This window comes from Nelumbo nucifera, chromosome 1 (assembly GCF_055504915.1).
Source record: "Nelumbo nucifera cultivar China Antique chromosome 1, China Antique-T2T, whole genome shotgun sequence".
Classification (NCBI taxonomy): domain Eukaryota; kingdom Viridiplantae; phylum Streptophyta; class Magnoliopsida; order Proteales; family Nelumbonaceae; genus Nelumbo; species Nelumbo nucifera.
In genome coordinates, this window is record NC_142649.1 from 14,031,315 (window position 1) to 14,055,718 (window position 24,404).

Below are 24,404 nucleotides of genomic sequence, written 5' to 3' on the forward strand. Positions count from 1 at the left end.
CATAAGCACCATCTCAGCATTCTCTTGCTCTTATGCATACGTTAAAACTTCCACATAAACTTTGGTTCATGTGCATGCCAGCCTTTTGTAGAAATTATTTTTTGAAGCCTCTACAAATGGTCAGACGTCTATTCACTGTTATGCTGAAGTGACATCTAGTGGTGTCCATATGTCATAAAGATTGTAATTATTGCATTTTTTTTATTTTATTAATAAATAAAATACAAACATTTATTTTATTAACACATACGAAATGGACAATCCTTACAGTGGAAGACAACCATTACTACTAGGCCAATCAGAAACCACACGGCCATGGCGAACGCGGCAACTGAGTTCACACATGCAATTATCTTTGGCTGGAGCGCCATAAACAGCTCTGCCCAATCATGGGTAGGACCAGGAGGACTACAAGCAATGCGCCAACTCTCTGGTCAATCTTCTTGTGTCTAGAAAAGATCACTACCTATGGCCCACAAATTGGATGGCCATAATCTCTTTGCCATTTTCAAATGTAGGAGAAACCAAAAATAATTGAACGCAGGGGACCATTATTAACGCCGGTCATTCGTACAGACACACTTAAACTCATTGACTGAACTCACCTAAGCTGAACATGGCCATCCAATTATTTGTGGCATCGACACATCCCACCTGCATTAATAACAAAGAAATACTCCGTAAACCAACAACCCAACAAGCATAATGGAAAATAGTTAGATAATAGAAACCTCAGGTGTAAAAATCAGCTTTTCTTTGCAGGGAAGCTCACCAAAACGAAACGAGGGACCAAATAAGAAGGGAGGTTTTTGTTAAATTTTTAAAAAATTCAGGGGAATTTTTTGCTAATGTGAAATTATATGGAAAATTTTTATGATTGTCAGAAACTTTAGGACAGGTTTTTGTATTTTAACCTTATATATGTAATGCAGTTGGGCACTTAAAGGCATTTTAGTCATAAAAATATGTTTAACATAGATGACTTTCCATTCAGGGGCAGTTTTGTTATAAAAAAATATATTTATGATGACATAGACAACTTTTGTCAATGTACACTAATGCTGCTCTAAGTGATGGTGACACCGTTATACATATTGACGTTTTGAAAAGTTTGATGAATTTAAGAGAAATGATGAAAAGCTAAGGTGAGTTTTAGATAATTTCTCATTTTTTAGCTTTAAATTTGATATATAAAGTTATTTTCTTACCCTTTTGTTTGTTTGTTAAAATTATGTAATATACAACTTTTCAACCCATAGTTGTCTCAGAAAATTATGTTGATTGCCATTGTTTAGTCCCTACGTTATTAGGATATCAGCATTTGTCTCATCATGCCGATTTGTACGTATAATTATTGATAAATTTTGGTCTTGATTTACATGTACATCAATTGTTGGGAGAAGCTTCATTTTAATGCTTTCCTCAATGGTTAAGTGTTTATTTACTTTTTCGTTGATCTAGCACCTAATGGCATCTACTTATCAACAAATCCTGGAAAAACATTTATCAACCATTTTTTCTTGGTTTTAAAAATAAATCAAGTACAAATGTTTATTTAATAAATAGAAGCTATACCAAATACATAGTAAACCAAAGAAAAATTATAAAATCCATCATTCTGTTTAGGGATAATTTGAATTCAGTCCCCATCAGAATTTCTAACGCGTTTGGACAGTTCGGATAACATTTGAATAACCAATAAAATCTAAGGGGCAAAACTCTAAAAAGGCCTTGATTTATAGGGGTGTCAACGGTATTCAAAAATTTGATTTCGAATTCGATAATCGAAATAATTGAATTGAATTTGGATCATTCGAATATCTAATCGGTCGAATTTGGATATCCTATTCATATTGAATAGTTAATCGGATTCGAATTTTGATATGACCTTATTCGATTTGATAATATCCGAATTTGACTGATTATTTAATTCTTATATAAATTATTTTATATAATTTATATATAATAATTAAGTTATATAAATAATTTATGTATTTATAGAATTAATATCAATAAAATATTTATTTTATATATTTATTAATTATCTAAAATAACTAATTAATCGAATTCGAAACAAATCGAATATTCGAATATTTAATCAGATTCGAATTCGGATATTGATTTTCAATATCCATCGGATATCAAATCAAATTTGGATATCAAAATTTCTAATCGGATTTGAATTCGTATATTGTCTTATCCGATTTGAATTTGATCCATTTACACCCCTATTGATTTATTCCATCTTTCCACAGTATTGATCGTATGGTCAGGAGAAGCTCTAGTCCTTACAACTTTAGAATTAAACTGATATTTGACTAGCTAATCGACCAATTATCGGGTTCAAACGAACTATTTTGAATAATAAATACCAATTAATAGTTCAATAATATTTAACAAATAGTTATTTAATATTTAGTTAACTAACTTTATTTTTCAATTGATTTTTATTGAATTAAAATTTTTAATTATTTCTAGTTAATTAATTTCCTTAGTCATTAAATTACTTAATTACTAAATAAGTAATGAAATAATTATTTATTTCATAATAAAATAATTATTTTTGAATTAATTATTTAATAAAGTATGTTTAATTACTAACTTTAATAAATTACTTGCATTTAACTATATGAAATTAAATACTAATTATTAATTAATTAATTAACTAATATTTAATTATTTAATAAATATGTAGTAATATTTCATAAATATTTAATTGAAAATATATTAATTATGTAATCAATATTTAATAAATGTTTAACAAATATGTAATAAATGTATGTATGTATAAACAAGTATTATATGAATAAAAAAATACATATTTATATCTTGAAAATCACTTAAAATCAATATAAAGATAATTCCATTGAACAACCAGTTCGACTTAGTTGAACATGTCATGATCAAGTATTCAAGTTAATTCAAATTCTGGGTTTTAGGAAAACTGAACCCGGAATTAGGGTCAATTGACTGATGGTTCACACAATTCGATTGTCCGAATCAATGGTGTACTGAAAACGCTGAGTGATAGTAGTTGAAGTTTCAATTTTGAATTTAAAGTTTTCTTACGAGGGAAAAGCTCTATCACGTTATAGCCTCGTTTTCTTAGTTGAAAATAGAAACCATTATCGTGGTGCAAGGACACTTCAAATACCCATGAAAAAGGAAAGAAATGAAGAGCTCATGTCTAATCTATCACGTTATAGCCTCATTTTATAATTGTGTTTAACACATTTTATTTATTATTGAGATATTTACAGCAACTGTGATTAGATCTGTTCATGGGCCGGGTAGTCTGATGGGCTTGAATACAGATTTGAGCCTGCGGGCCTAAAAGCCTGGTTCGAATTTATTTTGGGCCGGATTTGGGATTTGCCAAAATAGCCCGGCCCGGCCTGACCTTTAAGTTAAACCAAAAACTCTAACCCTAAATATCCTAACCCCTCTCTTCTCAGTCATCTCTTTCTCTTAGTCTTAGCCGAACATCAGTTCTCTCTTCTCAGTTTCCACAGTCACAACCTCACACTCTCAGGCAGACAGAACCGGCGAACACTCACCGGCGCAACCAGTGAACTTCGACGGACTGGCAGTGAGTCCTCTCTCTCTCTTGTTCATCTTCTCACTTCTCCTTCTATCTCAGAATCTCAGATGTGAACTCAGGCACCGGCGAGGCGACAAACACAGGCACCGACGGCAGTGATGAATAGTCATCGTTTTAAACTCTCAAAACCCTACTCGAGCTTGACTTTCCCCTTTCCTCTTTGTTCATTGTTTTCCAATTATCAATTCTCATTCTCAACAGTCAGCGGTCATTGTTTTCCAATTCTCATTCTCCCAAAACCCTAGCAACGGATTAGCAGTCCAGCATGTCTTCTCAAGTGTTTTCTTCTCTAACAAACAAACCAGCAGTTCTCACTTCTCATTCTCAGTTCCTTGTTCCCTCTCAATCGTTTTCTTCTTCGACGATCTCCAACGAACGTAGGCTAGCATCTGCACACCTTCTTTTTCTCGTTATCTTCTCTGGTGAGCTTAGGCTAACACCTCAACGTGAACTTAGCACCGGCGAACAGTCACACGAACTCAGCACCGGCAACCATCTTTCTATTAGGTTGAGCTTCAGGTTTGGACCCAGGCTTTGAGCTTTTTATTAGAGCCAGGCTTAGGCTCAAGTTGTAAGCCCACTGGTCATGCCAAGCTCGAGCTCGGGCCTAACAAAATCCTATTTATAAAAAGTAAAAGCCCGGCCCAGCCTTGGCCATGAACAAGTATACCTGTGATGCAATTGTTGTAGCGTTCAGATCAGACTCCAGAAGACAAAAATATGCTATTTTGCTTCACCTAAAAGTACAATAACGCCACTTATTATTTTGGTTGTATACAATATAGAAATTTCTCAACAAGATCCTTTTTCTCCGTTGCACGGAGTGCATAAAACATTGAATGTGGTTTTAAGGGATAAGCACAAATCTGTGAAGCTAGGGAAAACTAATGTAAATAGACCAAAAGATTGGACTGTTATTTTTTATTTTTTATTTTTTTTGTGTGTGTAAAGTAAAGTGCAAAAATACCTGAGGTGAAGGTTATTTCTATGTAAGTAGTCCAGATGGACTAAAAACAAAGTGGTTAGACAACCCATAGAGATCGGCTTTCGTCAGGACAAGCCTGTGCCAACACCGTTCCATCCGCCTTTTGCAACTTTATAATGGGAATATCTCTCCATGAAATAAAGCACATAAGCAAGGAGATATTCTCAATGTAAGGCTGTAAAGGCCGCTCAAACAGGTTTTTCCCTGACTGGAGCCGAATTCTATCCTATAAGAGTCCAGCTTACGATGCATATGTGCATTGTTGGTGCAAAAGGAGAGCGCACAATAAGTCTTTTACTTCGTATACCCACTTAAAGTGTGAGAGGCGAAGGAAACGGTGTTGATAGGAGATACCGTTAGACTCCATTCGGAAACCTATTCTTTGCCACCTCGCACCAAACTCTGTTCACTCTCATTCCCCAAACATTGCATCAGGTATTGAAAAACCTAACTGATGTAGCGCAATCCAGCTGCTCCCTGCAGAAGATGATCTGGCTAACAGCAATGACAGGCTAGATGAACCTACAAGAGATGAATCAGAGAACCTGGAGTGGCTTACCCGGCGAGGTCACTCCGACAGTTAAGTTAGCACTTAGTAGCGAGCTTGAAGATGATAATAGATTGTGAGAGAGCTAGAGAGCATAAATTACGCATACCTTCGCCCCTGGGGGGTGAGGTCTTTATATACTGGAGTCCTCGTGGGTTTGGTGGAGTAGTTCTTGAATCCCCGCTATGATAGGATCTGTTTCCGTGTTAGTTGGGGATAATGCCACCAACCGGTAAGGTTGCTCATTTCCACCCGATTTGGGGAGGGGGTATACTAACTGTTACAAGGCATGATCCCGTAAGACGCGAGGTACGATGGTGAGATCCTTGAAATTACCATGCGGTGGTCGGTCTGACTAGGAGGCGAGCTGCCTGTGAAGTGTCGGGCTGCTTGGTGGCGAGCTGCATAGGAAGTGCCGGGCTGCACCTAGTTGTCATGAGGTTCCATGTGTCATAATGTCATTGGAGGGCCAAATCCGCCCTCATCATTTGCCCCCCCACTCCCGAGCTAAAAGTAACTCGACGAAGGGAGTAGATTTCTCCTTTTGGCCCGAAATTCGATGAGCTCGTAAGTGTTGATTCAATTCCTTAGGCTCTGGGAGCGACTTGCGGTCTACTCCTGGATTTTGCCCATGCCGAAGAGGCGACTGGGTCTTATGAGGTGCCGAAGTCTTTGCCAGTTCGGCACTTTAGCCCTTAGGCTTTGGGAGCGACTTATAGTCCACTCTCGTTGATTTTGCCCATGTCGAAGAGGCGATTGGGTCTTATGTGGTACCGAAGTCTTTGCCAGTTCTTCAGTTCGCGCTTGGGCCAGGCTGCCAGGTCGACGCCCGCGCTAGGCCACGCCAGGTCGGCGCATCGTCAGCGCTGGGATCCCAGCTGCAGTAAGCGGTATGGTGAACTGACCTATGCGGACAAACGGGAACTGAAGTTGCCCCTCGGAGACATTCACTTCGTTGTTTTATCCGGCGTTGCTAGAGGAAGCCATGGATTTGATTTTGAGCTTGAGATTTTTGATTGGATACAAGGGCTTTTAGTAGCAGTTTCCCACAGTCGGCGCCAAATGATGTAGCACAATTCGGCTGCTCCCTGCAGAAGATGATCTAGCTACCAGCAATGACGGACTAGATGAACCTGCAAGAGATGAATCAGAGAACCCAGGGTGGCTTACTCAGTGAGGTCACTCCGATGGTTAAGTTAGCACTTAGTAGCGAGCTTGAAGATGATAATAGATTGTGAGAGAGCTAGAGAGTAGAGATTACGCATACCTTCGCCCCTGGGGGTGAGGTCTTTATATACTAGAGTCCTTGCGGGTTTGGTGGAGTAGTTCCTGGATCCCCGCTGTGATAGGATATGTTTCCATGTTAGTTGGGGATAACGCCACCAACCAGTAAGGTTGCCCATTTCCACCCGATTCGGGGAGTGGGTGAGATAATACTAGCCGTTACAAGACATGATCTCGTAAGATGCGGGGTACGATGGTGAGATCCTTGAAATTACCATGTGGTGGTCGGTCTGACTAGGAGGTGAGCTGCTTGTGAAGTGCCGAGCTGCTTGGTGGCAAGCTGCCTATGAAGTGTCGGGCTGCTTGGTGGCGAGCTGCCTAATGGCGAGTTTCCTGTGAAGTGTCGGGCTGCTTGGTGGCGAGTTGCCTAATGGTGAGCTGCCTGTGAAGTGCCGGGCTGCTTGGTAGCAAGCTGCCTAGTGGCGAGCTGCCTGTGAAGTGTCGGGCTGCTTGGTGGCAAGCTGCCTGGGAAGTGTCGGGCTGCACCTAGTTGTCATGAGGTGCCATGTGTCATAATGTCATTGGAGGGCCAAATCCGCCCTCATCACTAACCCTAACCAATTTGGATGCAATCCTACTCATAGTCTCAACATAATCGACAATTGTTTCATCGGATACCGGCCACCGGCGACAATCAGGTACGTACATCTTCCTTCCAAAGGTAAAGTAAATTCATTAGTTCTCACACTAATCGCCATTTGCCATTCGCCAAACAGAGAAGATGAAATTAAGGTTTAGGTTTTGGGGACAACAAAAGGAAGGAAACGCAATACCTGATGCAAATCATGCAATGTTTGGGGAAGAAAATATGAAAAAAAAAAATAAAAAACAAATACCTGAGCTTTTTCCTCCAATTGTCAATGTTAACAATCGCCGGTGATAATTGTTCGCCAACAATTGGAGAGGTAGAGAATGAGAATGGACAAGGTTTGATGTCAGGTGGCAAAGAACAGGATTTTACGAATGAAGTCTAACGACATCTCCTATCAATGCCGTTTTGTATGCATGGGCCCATATGGGACTCACACTTTATGCGTAGGGAACACTAACATGTTCACTCTTGATAGGTTGCTTAGCCCACTTTGTTTCTAATCCATCAGGTCCCCTAAGTGAATAGGATATAACTAGAGGTACAATTTGACCGGGTCCAACCCAAACTCCGACCTGACCTGACCCAAGTTTTTGCATGAATTGGGCCTGAGTTTTTGGGCAGCATGTTGGGCATGCCAGCCTCGATAGCCTGGGCCAAAAAACTTGGGCTCAACCTAAATTTGGTTTAGGATTGAGTTGAGGTCTCAGGTAATACAAGCCCAACCCAACCCAGGCCCACCAAAAAAGGTATATACATATCTATATTATATAAAAATATCTCTTTTTCTAATTATAATTATGAATACATACATATATAAATTTTCAAACCCACCCAATCCACCCAAGCCTGACGAACTTGACCTGGCCCATCCCAAGCCCAACCCAAGTTGTGTTGGGTTAAACTCGGAGTGGGCATAGGTTCGGATTGGGCCAGGTCCAAGCCCGAGTTTTCCACTGTTAGGGTTGGATCTGGTTTGACTTCAACCCGACCCAACCCGTCCAAGTTGTACACGTAGATATCACCTTTTTTTTAGTTAGTTTATTTTTATGAACGAAGGAAGATGAAGCGGCGCAGAAACTGGGACCTAGTGGGTGCCTCAGAAATCCTCCAGAAGGCACTGCAATCTATTGACCTGGTTGTGGGCATTACTTTGGATATCCCTCTTCAATTATCTAGTCTCTATTGGAACGTTGAATCTGCTGCATCTGCTATTCTCCAAGTATAAATTATTTCCCATTTAATCTGCTGTGGAGGCTGCAAGATTCCTGGGGAGACATACTATCATGAGCCTAAATGCTTAATATCACCTTCAAAGCAGATGCTACTCCATCATTATTCCTTTCCTATAATTATCGCCTCTCTAGCAGTTGCTCACTTTGCAAAAACAAGCATTGTTCTTCTTCTGATTTGGGCCTTTTGATTAACAAATATCAAGACAAAGTAAAAAAACGCTAAAGCGGTATAGCCTGATCATATTGTGTAACTGTGCATACAGTTAAAATTGAAGCGGAAAGAGTGGATAATTCCCTGTGGAAAAAAAAAAATCAAAATTTTCAAGACCCCATATACTCCTATGTTTTGTATTACTGTTTATGTGAAACCAAATATTCTCTTTACTTGTGTAAAGCTCACAGGGGGATGAACCGATTAAGGGGTGGGGACAGAGCAGGGTGCAGGTGAGGGACTCGGGTTCAGTCCTCACAAGACTGTGTTCACACCATATTCACAGCCACTTGAAGCTGTGCATTGGAATCTCCCCATGAATAAGAACATTCAAGCATGGAGATATTCCCAATACATGGTTGCAAGTGTCTGTGAGTACCTTGTGAGCACGGTCTTGTGAGGACAGAATCTGATCTCTTAGGTGAGGTCTGTCGACCTAACAACTACTGGGTCCTGGGCAAGCTCTATGGTTAAGGTCTTGTTCGCTTTTCGGTAAATTACTTATCCGGGTAATTGCAGTTACCTGGGTAAGCTTTTCCTGGGAAACACTTATCTAGGTAAGTACATTTATCCATGTTCTTTTATTTCTTATGTAAATAAAGCAATGACCATTTTAGCCATAAAAATTCATTATTAAAAAGGGCATTTTTGTCCCATTCAAGTGTTGGCAACTTTCTCCCTAAGTGGAAAAGTTATTTACCCACTTAGGAGATGGATATCATACCCAAGAAAATAAACTTTTACTGGCCCCCACATAAATCTGAAAAAAGAACATGGGATTCTTAGTCAATGGGAACCAAATTGACCAACTTTCCCCCCTCTCAAAATCCGAAAAAAGTACGCCCCTAAATAGTAGCCAATGAGAAGCTCCTTTTGCCAATAGAGGAACTAGGAATTTGGAAACCTACAGAACTACCGCTGAATGCATAGCCACATGGCACATAACTCCCACTATATTGCTTGATTAATCACTACAACATCCGTGCTGGTCATGTGTAATGAGAAAATAGCCCATGTATTCATTTACCAGTCCTCTCTATAGAATATTCAGACTCCTAATCCTGGAGTTGGTGAAAATGCCCAACTGAAATTACAAAATAAATAGAATAGGAAAAGAGTGTGGGAAAGGATTACACCCTCAGCCTTAGGAGGTACACAATTGAACCAGAAATAGTTACTCTGATCATTGGTCCTCAAGGAGTATTCTCTAGAGGGTATTGTAGGAAATATGTCTTATATTTATTTATAAATGTGAAAAAAATGGATTTTTGTATTGAAATAACAAACTTAAAAATTAAAAAAAAAAAAGATAAAAGCCCTTACACTGCTTTACGCACCTTGGCTCTTATGGTCCCCAAGGCTAGTTTTTCTTCTTCTGAACTTTGACATCATCTGGGATCCATGAATTCCAAAATAGTGGCAGCAATGTAAATGCAGTTTGTATCAGAATGCCCTTTGGCAGTGCTGAGAAGTCCTGATCAGAGATGCCGACATATGTTACAAGTGCAACACCAAGATACCCGCTAATAATGAAGGCAAGTGCAATAGCAGACATGACAAAGGCCATCAGAGACCCCTCACAGCCTGGTGGGCAGAGTTGTGCCATCAAGACACTGAATGGAAGTACCTTGAATATGAAAAGGACTTCCAGCAATCCTGAGAAGATCACTACATATAATGAATCTGGCACACCCATCTCACGGTAAAATCCCTTCACAAATAACACATCAGATAACATGAAAACAGCCAGGGTGACCTGAACAGCTGAAATTAGTTTTCTTGGTCGGACTGATTTCAATTGTCGATTATAGATTATGCTCCATAGAAGCATTGCCACTTGTCCAAACACCTTCGACAATCCCAGCACTGATGAGTCAAGCTTCAAATGCTCTATTTGGTAGAAGAACATTGTGCCTGTTAAGACTGGGATAACAGCATGAGATGCTGCAAACCATGCAATTGCATATGCAATCTCTGGCTTACGCAATGCAACTAATAGGACCGAGAGCTGTTTACGGATGCCATTATTGGATGAATTCTTGGGGAGGTTCAGTGAGCTTTCTCGGATTGCAAGTGTTCTGAGGAGCTGGATAATCAGGATAATACCAAATCCAAGAAACATAGTTTGAGGAGAGAACCGGTCGATAGATAAGCCACCTATGAGGTTACCAAGGATTCCACCTACAGAGGCTGCCGTCCAAACAAATGACTGAAGCTCACCAGATGAAGATGATCGTGACTTATTGGTAGATTTCGGTTGCTTTCCTGCCTCGGCAACAAGGGCATCATTGGCAACCTCAACAATTGCTGCACCAAGATTGCTGAGAAGGAGGAGGAGAGTAACTGTGAAGACTGAGATGCTTGACGAGGGTAAGAGAGCAATGGCTAACCAAGACACTGCCTGCACAAGAGCTGCACTAGCAAAGTTAATGAAGTAGCCATGAAGAAATTCATAATCGGAGATTTGTTGCCAATTCTGTAAAAGATAATAGTAGTATGCCACTCCAAATTCCAGACTGTAAAAGATTTTCAGTAGATATTTTAGGAAAGGGTAAAACTGCAACACAGACATTTCAACACACACACATGCACCGGAAAATATGAATGGCAATTTTAGATGATGATAGTAATAATGTGTCTACGTATAAAAATAATTATTATTTCTCAATTTTATTTTTGTTTAATTTGATGAATATATTAGAGACATGCCCAAATGTTTCTACAAAAAGTTTCGTATCTTTTTATAATTTTTTGTGTTTTAATCTTTTTTTTGGAATTTTTATCATTTAATTATGACATCAAGGTTGAACTGTTGACCCACCACCAAACAGGAAAACAACTACATTTTTAGATCGATTTTAAATTTTGCATTTCATTAAACATCATTTATAAAAGAAAATCTTGTTTATGATGCTTAACTTTCTTTGATGTTAGTGTCAACTGTATAGGGATAGGGATAATTTTTAGTCTTTCTATTTATGTTTAAAACTGATGTGTAATGTTCATGGGCCCGTTTGGTGCGTCATTTCACACGGTCTTTCGGCTGTTTACAAGCTGGGCAGACTGATTTTCGGTCTATTTCCATTTGGTTCATAGAAGATCTAGCCACCAAAAGGCAGAGTGCCGAAAAGAAGCAAGAAGCCCATTTTGGGCTGATTTCAGGAAGCTTCAAATGAAGCTTTTCACGTTTTATTCTTGCCCGGAAAGACATGCATCTGCCAAACTAGCTTTGGGCTGCTCAGATCTTCATGCAAAAGCTCAATGTGTCTTTTGACTGTCAGAGCTACCAGAAGATCTTCCCAAAAAGACTTGCCAAGCGGGTCCTATGTTAAGTGACGTGTCCCATACTTAAGTAGGGACATAATAGTCTTTTGATTTTTGAATAGAAACATATAAATATAAACTGGCTGACTAGAGAGAGTGATCAAGCTCTCTAGTTCAAACCAGATTTTTCCTTTTCTTCTCTTTTCTCTTCTCTTCTTCTTCTCCTTTTCTCTCTAGTATCCCTTCTGATATCTCTCTAATACTGATACTAACAGAATCCTAGTGCAGATCAGAACTTTATCATGGTATCAAAGCAACTGTGACAAAATCAGATCTGCCTAGAATTCTCTTTTTATCATCATTCAGCCTAGGGTTTTTCAATTTTTCTTCATTATCTGTTGGAGATAGGGAAAGAGGCTGAAAAGGAATGATCGCCCTTTACTCTTGGAGGTTTTCATGCCTTTGGTCAGTAGGTTGATGGGTGTTTGCAGTGGTTTGTAGGAAACCCCCCCTAATCGATGGTGAGAAGAGGGCTGTTTTAGGTGGTGCTGTGGACAGTTGAGTGCAGGTTGGTTTGTGGTGATTAAATAGGTGGGTTATGTGGGCATTTCAGTGGGGATCAAGTGGTTGGTGAGTTGCTAGTGTTATGGTGTGTATTCAGGTAGTTGTGTGGTAGCTTTGTGGTGTGGAAAGTGAAGAAATCAGTGACAGGTGTTGCTGAAATTGTGACTATAGGTGGTTTTTACTAGCTTTGTGGTGTGGAGAGTGAAGAAATCAGTGACAGGTGTTGCTGAAATTGTGATTGTAGGTGGTTATCTTTACTAGTGTGCAGTGTGGTGAGAAGTGAATGTAAAAAATAAAAAAGAATCAGATATGGGAGACAACAGTGACAAAAAATCTAGTGTGATGGTTCCCACCGACTACTTGAATGTTCAGATGACTTCTATCAAGTTGAATGGGGAGAATTATGTGCCTTGGACGAAATCTGTAGAGGTCTTTCTTAGAGCTAAGAAGAAAGTGAAGCATGTAAGGGAAGAAAAACCCTCCACTGAGTCTCATAAGTATAGTGATTGGGAACAAGAAGATGCACAAATTATGACCTGGTTATGGAATAGTATAGAGCCCAACATTAATGTGAATTTCATGTTCCTAGATAAAGCCAAGGATATTTGGGACCATGCCAAGAAGCTATATTCGAGATAAGACAACACTACTAGAGTGAATCAGCTTTATCAGGAGTACTTTAATCTGCAACAAAGTAATCAAAGTCTTGAGGAGTACTATGCTAGCATGAGGAACCTTTGTAATGAGTTGAACGTGTACCATCCCCTCACCTCTGATGTTAAAATTCAGCAACAACAGAGAAAACAACTAGAAGTGACCAGATTTTTAGTAGGGTAGAAATCTGAATATGAACCAATGAGAGCACAAATACTAGGAGGGTCATCCCTTCCGTCCCTAGAAGAGGTATTTGCCCGTCTTCGAAGGATCTCTATTAGGCCTACAGAGAATTCTAATGTCTCTGGCAGGTCTGCCTTTGTAGTGACGAGAGGGGGAGGCCGTGGTGTTAGAGGTAGAGCTTAGGGAGTTCAATCCGGCCATAGTGGTGGTAGTGGACCGGTGTATGGTTGTAGTGGTGGTGGTGGACCTATGTATAACCGTGGTGGTGGACGTATTGAAGGTCAAGATTCAGGGGGAGTTTGTGGTAGAGGACGTAGTAATGGTCTAAGGAAGTGTACACACTGTGGTATGGAAGGACATACCATCAACTTTGTTATGATTTGCATGGCCCACCTTCAACTTGGGAAAATCATGTAGTGGCCAGTGATAGTGGTCCCAAACAGGAGAATCAACAAGCTAATCAGATGGCTTCTATATCTACAGATGTTTCTAGGAAAGAGATGATGAGTGTTCCACGTGATGAGTATGAGAGATTTATTAAGGCCACATCTCAACAGAATACAGCCACTCTTACACACTTAGGTATGGCTTGTTTGGCATCCAAACCCAACCCCTGGATTATTGACTTTGGAGTCTCCGATCACATGGCTAGAACCTAGAACTCTAGGTGTGTTTTCCTCCCTTTCTCAGTGCCCCACATCACACTTTGTTACCCTTACTAATGGTTCAACATCTTCCATTTGTGGTGTTGGTAATGTTGACATAGACCCTTTATCCCTATCCTCAGTTTTGTATGTTCCCAAATTTTCTTTTAATCTTATGTTTGTTAGTAAGTTGACCAAGTCCCTTAATTGTTCTATCACTTTTTACACTTCTTGTGTCTTTCAAGATCTCAAGATGGGGATAAAAATTGGTGGAGGGGATGAAACTGGTGGACTGTATTATCTTGATGGTGGTGGTAGCTCATCAATAGCTCTTCAGACATCCCTTTTCTCCTCTTCAGTGGTACTATCGACTTGGTCATCCATCGCTTAAATTATTGAAGCATCTTGTTCCGTCATTGAGTCATCTTTTTGTTTTGGATTGTGAGCCATGTCAGTTGGGGAAACACCATTGTGTTCCCTTTAGCCCTAGGGTTGTATGTCAAGTCATTTTTCTTTAGTTCATTCAAATGTTTGGGGTCCAAATAAAATAGTGCCATACAATGGTTACAAATACTTTGTTATTTTTGTTGATGATTATTCAAGAATGATGTAGCTTTACCTAATGAAAGAAATGAGTGAATTGTTTTTCATTTTCCAAAACTTTTATGCTGAAATTCACAACCAATTTGGTGTATACATTAAGATTCTTCGTTCCGGGTCGAGAATACTTTTATACACTGTTTCAGGAGTATTTGGAACAACATTGCATTATGCATCAAACTTCATGTACCTATACCCCATAATAAAATGGGATAGTTAAGAGAAAGAACTGACACCTTTTGGAAACTGCTCAATCCCTTATGCACCATAAGAATGTACCTAAACATTTTTGGAGTGATGTTGTGTTTATATCTTGCTTCCTGATTAACCGGATGCCCACGCCCATCCTTGAAGGTCATTCCCCTTTCACCACTTTATTTTCTACCTTGTCTCCGTTCCCCCTTACTCCTACGATTTTCGGATGTGTATGCTTTGTTCATAATCTTGAACCAAGAAAGGACAAATTGGATGCACAATCCACTAAGTGTATCTTCCTTGGCTATTCCCGGACCTAGAAAGGGTATAACTGTTATAACCCTAGTTCTCGACGTTCCTTTGTGTATGCAGATATTACTTTCTTTAAGTCTACTCCATTTTTCTCAGGGTCAGGTGATGTTCCTTCTTCTTCCTCACCTCCTCCTCTTCCAGTTCCCGCTGAGGACCCCATTCCACTTGTTCTAGTTGTGACTAAGTCTTTGCCTCTAATGCAACTTCCTGTTGAACGACCACCCATCCGTCAAGTGTATACGCATTGACAACATGTACCAGCTCCTCCTCTAGATTTGTCACCGTCGATAAATCCAACAGTTGTTCCAACACCAGCCACAACCCTAGTTTTTGACGTTGATTTTCCTATCGCCTTGTGGAAAGGTAAATGCAGTTGCACACTTCATCCCATTTCTAATTATGTTTCTGTCACTCACCTTTCTACTTGCCATCGCCAGTGTATTTCTCTATTGTCTTCTATTTCTGTTCCTATGAATGTCCAGGAATCCCTTGCGGCCTTGCTTCTCTAGGGTGGCACCATGCAATGGAAGAACTCTCTGCCTTAGCTCATAATCATATGTGGGAACTCACCACGCTCCCTCTTGGTAAGCAGGTTGCCAGTTGTAAGTGGTTATACATTGTTAAGTATTTACCAAATGGTAGTATAGAGCGGTTGAAAACTAGCATGGTTGCTAAAGGGTATTCCCAAACATATGGTATTGACTACACGGAGACCTCTCCTGTGCTAAAATTGGTTCAGTCTGTGTTGTGATATCTCTATCTACTATGTATGATTGGCCTCTATTTTAGCTTGACATCAAGAATGCCTTTTTACATGGTGATCTCCTTGAAGAGGTCTATATGGAGCAACCACCGAGGTTTGTTGCTCAAGGGGAGGATGGTAAGGTTTGCAAACTAAAGAAGGTCATTTACAGATTTAAATAGTTTCCCCATGTATGGTTTGGTAGATTTAGTGAAGTGATAAAGAAGTTTAGCATGAAACAGTGTCAGGTTGATCACTCAGTATTTAATCATGATTCGCATGCTGGGAAGATCTTACTGGTGGTATATGTAGATGATATTGTCATTACCAGCGGTGATAGATTGGGGATTGATAGGCTAAAGACCTTCCTACATGAGTACTTTCAAACAAAGGACCTTGGTAAATTAAAATACTTCTTGGGGATAGAAGTAGTAAGGTCTAAGCATGGTATTAATTTGTGTCAAAGGAAGTAAGTTCTTGATTTATTGGAAGAAACAGGACTGTTAGGTGCCAAACCAGCTGAAACACCTATGGAACCAAATATCCCAACCTTATCTTAACTATAGGCTACATGAGATTTGTTTCACCATTCCATTTTGTCTATTGCCATATATATTGTTGAATTATTGGCACTTAAATAATTTCTTATTACTTCTTCCCATGGCCCTTTGGTTTACTCCTAGACCTTCTAGCCCCTACAACTTGTAACAAATGACTTCTTTTTATGGGTGTTGATAGACTTTTATGACTATGATCAACCCATCTTAGTTTACTTTCTCTCATTTTATCACTCAAGGGAGCTAATCCTAGGTTTCTTCTAATGACTTCATTTTTTATACTATCCTTTCTAGTTTTTCCACTCATCCATCTTAGCATACACACATTACTGCCAAACTCGTTTCTAGACTTGTTGTTTCTTCATTGCCCAACACACATTTTCTTAAATATGATTAATATAAAATATTAGAGATGTGCCCAAATTTTTCTACAATCTTTTTTATTTTTTGAATTTTTCTTTAATATGATGAATATCTAATATTAAAGGTGTGCCTAAATTTTTCAACAAAAAATTTGTATTGTTTTGTAATTTTTTTTATTATTTAATTGTGACATCAAAGTTGAACTGCTAACCCACCACAAAACAAGAAAGCAATTTCATTTTTGTCTTGATTTTAAATTTTGCATGTCATTTCCATCATCAATAAAATAAATTCTTGTATCAACTTATTTCTCCTTAATATATGATTAATCTAAAATAATATAGATGTGCCTAAATTTTTCTACAATAATTTATTTTTTGTATTTATTTCTATTTAAAAATTTAGTATTTACTATGACATCATCGGTTAACTTTATTTGACCTAGATGAATTGCTTACCCCCCATTTGGACTTGGACAGAAGAAGGTTTCATTTTTGGGTCAGCTTTAGAAACATAGGTTTTCTATTGTTAAAAGTATTTGACATAGATATACCTGATATAATTCGTAATTTTTCTTTGGTAGATATAGTTGGGATAAGGCATGGGTGATGATGATTGGACATAGAGCTAGTTAGTAGAATTTATTGATAAGAAAAAATTACCTTAAATATACAACTTAACGAGAAAAATCGGAGTTAGAGGGAATTAAATGGGGTTAAAAGTAGTAGTTCAAATTATTTTGTGCACTAACAATTATAGAGGGATCAAATTCAAAAATAGAGATACTTTAGTCAAAAGGAAAAGTTCAACAGGCTCATTCGTACATGTAGTAGTAGTATAGATATATTATATAATGTATCAATAAATAATGTTTTTATAGCATTTTAAGATATGTATAAAGTATATTATTCTTGAACATAATATTTATATTATTTTATACAGTCTTTTATATCATATATTTTATTTTATATATAAATATGTTATATTATACAATATAAATTCTAGATAATATGATATTATAAATATTATATTATATAGATATATGGAATTGTTGAAAGGACAATATTAAGCAGTTAACAATATTTTCCACCTAGCTTACTTGTTAAGGTCTCTAGCTGGTTTTAGCTGAAACTTGAGACCTAATCTTATCTTTATCTTGGTCAATTTAGTGACACCATTATTTTAAGTGTTCATCTGTGGGTTCTCTTCTTTTGAATTTTATTTTATTTTTTTCCAAAACTGTGAGGTCAATCTCGGTTACAGTTTGCTGTTGTGGGATTCTACTATAATACTTGACTAACACTCCACGCCCACGGAAAATAAAATATAAACAAGCCCAGACCAATAACAGACCCACATGCAATTGTGTCCAAAGCCCAATTTTTCAGGCTCGCTATCTGCCAGTCTCTCTTTGCAATTGCAGCCCTACCCATTCACCAATCACAGTGTGACAGGTACCCTATGAGCTATCAAAAGCCAAGTGTAGTATACTAGTATGGAAGAAATGACGGCCCCACAGTAAGTACGAGGAAGCTTCAGTATAACTGGGTCTACTATTAAAGACTGTTCCCATCACAGTGGAGAGCCACATAGTGACATAGCAAACCTGATGATGGCCTCAGCCTGACCAAACAGCACCTAATCACCATTATAAATCGACCAAATAAGTATTTAACACATGTAATTCCAACAGCTCTGAAAGCGACTATTTTTGTCCTCGAACGAATGCTCGCTCTCAGCAAGCCTTGTTTCGCGGTCTTACCGAGCAAGCCAAGCATCCCTCCGACAAACCAGACGATCACCGACGTCACAGGCAATCACGCCTGGGGCAGTTCCGCCAACCTACCCTCCTCCTTCGCATTCGATTACAGTAACAAACGATGGACATTTTCGTCATTTACGTTCAAGAAAATGAAATATTCCGGTATCTACCCCTGCCTCTTCCCAACCAGATCGTTTGCTTGTTCAACAGATACTGAAAACGAACCAAAAGCGGTTTTCGGAGTTCAATACAAGGCGGTTATGAGGGAGCTTACCTCCAATGACGATGTAAGGGATCCTGTGCTGGCCTCCAATGTAAATGGCGTCGGAGACGATTCCGTAAAGAGGCTTTCCGACCATCGGAAGGTTGGCAGAGTTCTGCAACAGCTGAAGCGTGGAGGGGTCGACATTGAGCCCGTCTTTGAGGAAGAAATTCACGCCCATCCACGGGAAGCATCGGAACCCCTGTACCCAGACTCCGAATCCCAACAACGACCGAAGCGGATTCCCGGCGGAGGCCACCATTTACCGGCGATGGGAGAAATCAGGCCCGTGTTCAGAGAGGCGTCGTGTCTTCTCTCCTGCGGAGTGAAGAGTAGGAGAAATTTTTCCGATACGCGGATGATATCAAGGAAGAGAGAGTGGGCCGAGATTGCTTGGTGGCGGTTTTTCGTACACGTGGCCTTCTATTATTTAGATCCAATTGAGGTGACCGGTTAAGGTTCTAGGGGCGTTGATTTTCCGGGGAATGCCGGTTTGAATCCAGTCGACTCGAACGACATATTGATAATGGCCCTTCGCCTATCGGAGCCGGTGTATCCCCAAGAAAAAAGACAAAAGCAAAAAGACGGGGAGGAATTTTTTTCGGTAAATAACTACTGGGGAGGAATTGATTCAGTGCAATCATCGGCATGGCTTGAATAATACGGTGTAAGTTGTGGGCCAACCCAGGCCCAATTCTCAGCCCAACTTAATCCTAGCCATCCAATCCAATTCCAATTTTTAGAGTTTAATTTTGTTCTGCCGTTTGAATGGAGAAGGAATGTATGGAATCATGACTCAGGAAAGTGAAATACAACGTTGAACCGAAAGTGGCCCGTTGGGCATGCAGTATGCTTTAATGATAATTCTTTTTTTTCTTTGCTTCAGCTTTTGATTAAACTTTTTTTTAGCTGTGGGCTTTACCTGCTTTAACAAGCGTCAGAGAATCAAAAGAGTATGATCTCACCATGGTCATAGTCTCATAGAAAAAGGTTTAAAGGTGGCTTTTTTTAATTGAAGTCGTAATGGGCTTAGTAATGAAATTAATTTGTGGGCCGGTATGGTGTTGAAAACAATTCCATTTTTGCCGGTTGAGGCCTTGGAGTAGTTGAACCATCTCTCTCGGTCACAGCACACTAACACAGTGGATTAATAATTTCTCAATATTTTTTGTCAGGAAATATGGTAGATGGCCTACAAGGAGGGGCTGCAAGGTTCTAGGTTCTAACCAGTTGAACCAGATTCAATTGGACAGAGTAGACCGGTTGAACCAGATTCAACTGGAGCCAGACCCTTTTCCGGTTGAATTGTAATTAAAATTATTGTATAATTCTCTGTATTCTTAACTCATTTATTTGTCACATCAGCAGTTAAACCGGTTGATCAAGAATGTGCTTTTTTTTTTTGCAACTCACAGGCCCACCGTGCATTGAGAACATTTCAAATGTGTTATTATTAACGGAAGATGTTACTAATGCACGGTGGGATGTGTCTGTGAGATCAATGTGAGGAGCAGATCCAGTCCCTCATAGATGGGGTTTTATAAAATAAATAAAAAATTGTGAGGTGGGTAAACCATATTTTCATTTTTATATTATTTTTCCAGACATCTAATGAATTGGGTAGACTCAGGAAATTCATGGAATGAAGAAGAGGAAAGAGGCAATACCAGAGGAAGAACAAGTGAAGAATAGCATTCTCTTCTTGCCATGCTGTTTTCTGCGCAATTGAAATTGGGCCACCTGTAATGGGTATACGTCCATGGCCCATGGGCTTTTACATCCAAGCCTTCCAAGTCAGAATGATTTTCAATATAAGGGTGTGTGCTAATCACAATTGTGAAGGGAATTGGACAATTTTATTTGTGGGCCTTAAATTTGGCGGATCCAAGAACTTGTGTTTAACCTAATACCGGGCCATATAAGCTCGTCTTGGTCATGAGATGGGCCTAAAATGAGTGAAGTTTTCATGATTTTGATTTGGGCTGAACAAGATGAAATTTCCTAAATATATCTGCAATATTTATATGTATATATTTATTTATATTTCGTCTAATATATGTTAGTATTTCACTCCAGTAGATTTCTTTTAAAGGCCTAAGCCAAAGTTTTATTCATAAAAAATTGAAAAAAAAAAAACCTTGATTACAAATCAACCTCCATATTGTAAAAGCTTCGACTTCCAAAGCAAAGAATAGATAATTTCTTATTTCAAAAGCTTCAACTTCCATATATATATAAGTAAGCACACCTCATGAATAGACCTGTTCATGGGCCAGGTAGCCCAATGGAGCCCGACCTGGCTCGATTTAAGCCAGGTTTGGATAGGATTTCAAGCCTATAGGCTTTCGGGCCTAAAACACTGGGCCCAACCTTTTATCGGGCCAGGCTCGGGCTTTCTCAAAAAGTCTGAGCCCAACTTGATAATGTATTATATAATAAAAATATATTTTATATAATAATATATATAATATTTTTTGTATTATTCTTCTCTTTTTCAAGTAATAGTGAGATATTTCATTATTTTTTAGCTTTTGAGGATTTTAAATATAAATAAAAGAGTTTTTATTGAACAAAAAAAGAAAAAAAGAACACTTTTTTCAATTTTCTAGCTAGGCTTAGGCTCGGGCCTGGGCCTAAGTATATTTTGTTAATACAATGACAAAGCCCAGCAGGCTCAAGACCTAGGCCCGATGGTCAGGTGGGGCTCGGGTTCAGACCTAAATATATTTAGTTAATACAATGACAAAGCTCGACCCAACCCATGAACAGGTCTACACATAAACAAGGATTAAAATATTGATGTATGTTTTATTTTATTGTATTTGAAAATATCGGTCTACACATGAGTAGGTTTACGAGCGATATTGTATGTTTTATTTTATTTTCTTACTTTATTTTAACAATTATAGGGATATGATCTATCATTCCAAAGTTTTTAACTTTTTAAAATATGCATGTATCATACTATCAGTGCATTCTGATCACTACAAACTATATGAACTTTACACACGTTATGTGAGCCCAATTTGAATCAACCTAGCCCACAATTAACAGCGGCTGCTCTTAAATTTTCGGTCCTTGGGCTGGGCCTGGGCCCAAAAGTTTGGGCTTTTAAATTTTTCAGGTTGGGCTTGGACCTAGCCCTTAGGAGCCCAAACCCAGCCTGACTCAATTATATACTTGTATGTGTGCATAAGTAGACACATATTTGCATGCATACATGCATATATGCATATTTTTTAATAAACTATACCTATATGCATACATTTTCACACATGTATATTAATTTTTAAGTATGGGCTAATTGACCAACCCGAGTGCATCAAATTTTAGTATGGGATGGGCTCGAGCTTTAGGCCCAATTCTTAGGGTTGAATCTAGATTGAACTAAAACCTGACTCAGCCCGCCCGACCTGCACACCTAGTAACTAGAGTTGAGCTACCAAAACACATTCCAACCCTCTACCAATTTGATCTAACACTTTCATTTCTTTGTATTTTCTTTCATATTTTGATTTCTTCTTCTTCACCCCCCTACTACGCGACTTTCTAGAGCCCATCTAAGTGATGTGCGCGGTACAAAGTTCATGATGCAGAACTCTTTTTTTTTGGTTCGTCCTATTGGCTCGGCTCATCCGAAATAAATATCTTCCAAATCGGGGAATATCAATGAAGCCCTACTTTCTTTCTTTTTTTATTTAGCTTTAGCCCATCCATAATACGAATGAGAGTTCAATTACTCTGTTTGATCTAAAACAGAACGTAAAAAGATTCCTTTTCTTTTATATCTGGAGTCGTCGAAGTGAAGATTTTTTTCTTATCGTTCAATGAGCGTCTTGTATTTCATAGAAATTGGGGGCAATATAATCCTTACGTAACATCTCACAATAACACTAGGACCCACAGAAAAAGTGGGACACACTATATATATGTGCTGTGTGAGATCATGTTACTAATTATAGAGGTTTGGAACGTATTTTGTTAGTAGATGATCCGGATTCTAGTAACTATGGTATCTATGAGAAGGGCATGACCTTCATCCCTTTCTCACATAGCTTTGTCAACCCCATCAAGCTAAATGGCAAACATTTGATGTTCAATTTATTGGTCCTCAGCTTTAAACTGCAAGTGAGACAAATGTTTGATTATCCCATTAGCAAGCTAGTCATGAGACGAAATAAATCGAACAAGCAATTTCTTCTATATTATTTGTTCATGTGTAAAATGAAAATCTATCTCTATGTGTTGGGTCTTGCATGAAAGACAGGATTAGCTATAAGATATATATTTCAAAGATATTGCACCATAGAATAGGTGATGCAGAAAGAGAGACACCTAACTCAGTTAATAGAGAGCATAACCGTATCGCTTCTAGAGCAACCATACAATACTACGATACTCACTCTCAATATTTGAGTGAGATATATACAACGGCTTGCTTCTTAAAACACCAAGAAAAATATCATAACCGCTTTGGGATCACCTATCATTAGGGCAACCTACTTAATCAATATCGGAATAAGCATATAGTTGTAGAGAAGTAGAGGGATGAATTTGGAACCCATTTATACAATTGTAGAGAACCAAACGCAGTCTTAAGAAAAAGTTGTTCCTTCCAATGCTATGTACTATTTACATAAACTTCATACAAATGGCAAATGTATTGGTTGAGGATCATATAATTAATATAATTAATGGCTGAAAAACGATAATTACTCCAGGGGTGAGCAAAAAAAACCAAAAAGCTGAATCGACCGAAAAAGCCGGTTGAAACCAAACCAAAAAATCGGTTAATCGAATCGATCGATTCGGTTTTGGTTCAGTGTTTTTAAAAAACCGAAGGTATCAGTTCGGTTTTGGTTAACCAATATAAAAACCGACGGTTAACCGAATCGACCGGTATACATGTTTTTCTATATATTTTATATATATTTATATATATTATATATATTTTTTATATATTATAAATTAATAAATATGTATTGTATATAAATATATATATTTATAATATATTATATATTATTTATTATTTAAAATATAATATTTTGTATATATTTATATATATTTTTATAATATATACTATAAAACAAAAAAATCGAAAAATCGACAAACCAAACCGACAATTAACTGAACCGGTCAACTGGTTAACCGACTGATTTTGATTCGGTTCCGATTACCGGTTTTCCGAATTTATAGAGTAAAGCAACTTGGACCAAAACCAGTCCTAGCTTGATCTAGAGAAGGAAAACAAAAAACATAATTCCAAGATGGTAGGCTTGATTTCTATCCATGTCACATGTATTAATGAGCAGCTTGATGGGTAGCCTTAAGCCTGTTTCTATTGCTGATACTTGTGTAAGAATGATGGACAGCTTGATGGGAAGGGGGTTACTTTGTATAGGTTCCTCCGAGTTGTGTCAAGCGTTGCAGCTTAGCTTGTAGAGCTTAATTTAAAGCAACCTTGACAAAGCTGCTCATCAAAACAAAGCATATTTACAACATCAGAATTATGCCCTAATGTCCCTCACTGCTCTCTCTAACAATAAAAATCCAAATACAACCAAAAACAATTTTGTCTCTCTATAAGTCCCAGCTATTCCTAGTCTTGGACTGAAAACAGATCTAACTGGCTAAGGTAAAGAATAATTAAATAAAACAGTAAGTTGGAGATCTGGTTGTCTCAAAGAATTTGTCTCTCTATAAAACAATTTTGTCTCTCTTTTTCTATTGTTTTTCCGTTATGTAGGATGATTACAGATTGGTATAAAGGACTCAAGATTTAGACCTTGGAGATTCTCTTGCATTCAGTTTACTTGTGCATAGTTCACCAACCATTGCAAGGGCCATCCA

General features: G+C 38.4%; 1 protein-coding gene across 3 annotated transcripts; it reads right to left on the reverse strand.

Moving 5' to 3' along the window:
* Nucleotides 1–171: 171 nt before the first annotated feature.
* On the reverse strand, nucleotides 172–19,378 carry LOC104588066 (putative folate-biopterin transporter 7). 3 transcript variants are annotated; one of them, XM_088896650.1, is made up of 3 exons: nucleotides 18,567–19,370; nucleotides 9,790–10,864; nucleotides 172–654 (listed from the first exon to the last, which is right to left on the reverse strand). In XM_088896650.1, the coding sequence occupies exons 1-2, from the start codon at nucleotides 18,814–18,816 to the stop codon at nucleotides 9,813–9,815; spliced, it is 1,302 nt and encodes a 433-aa protein (XP_088752776.1). In that variant the 5' UTR covers nucleotides 18,817–19,370; the 3' UTR covers nucleotides 172–654; nucleotides 9,790–9,812. The 3 variants fall into 3 exon arrangements, with proteins under 3 accessions (XP_088752776.1, XP_088752777.1, XP_010244173.1); XM_088896651.1 differs by lacking the exon at nucleotides 172–654 and having other exon boundaries at nucleotides 9,471–10,853; nucleotides 18,567–19,378; XM_010245871.3 differs by lacking the exon at nucleotides 172–654 and having other exon boundaries at nucleotides 9,471–10,864; nucleotides 18,567–19,369.
* Nucleotides 19,379–24,404: the final 5,026 nt, after the last annotated feature.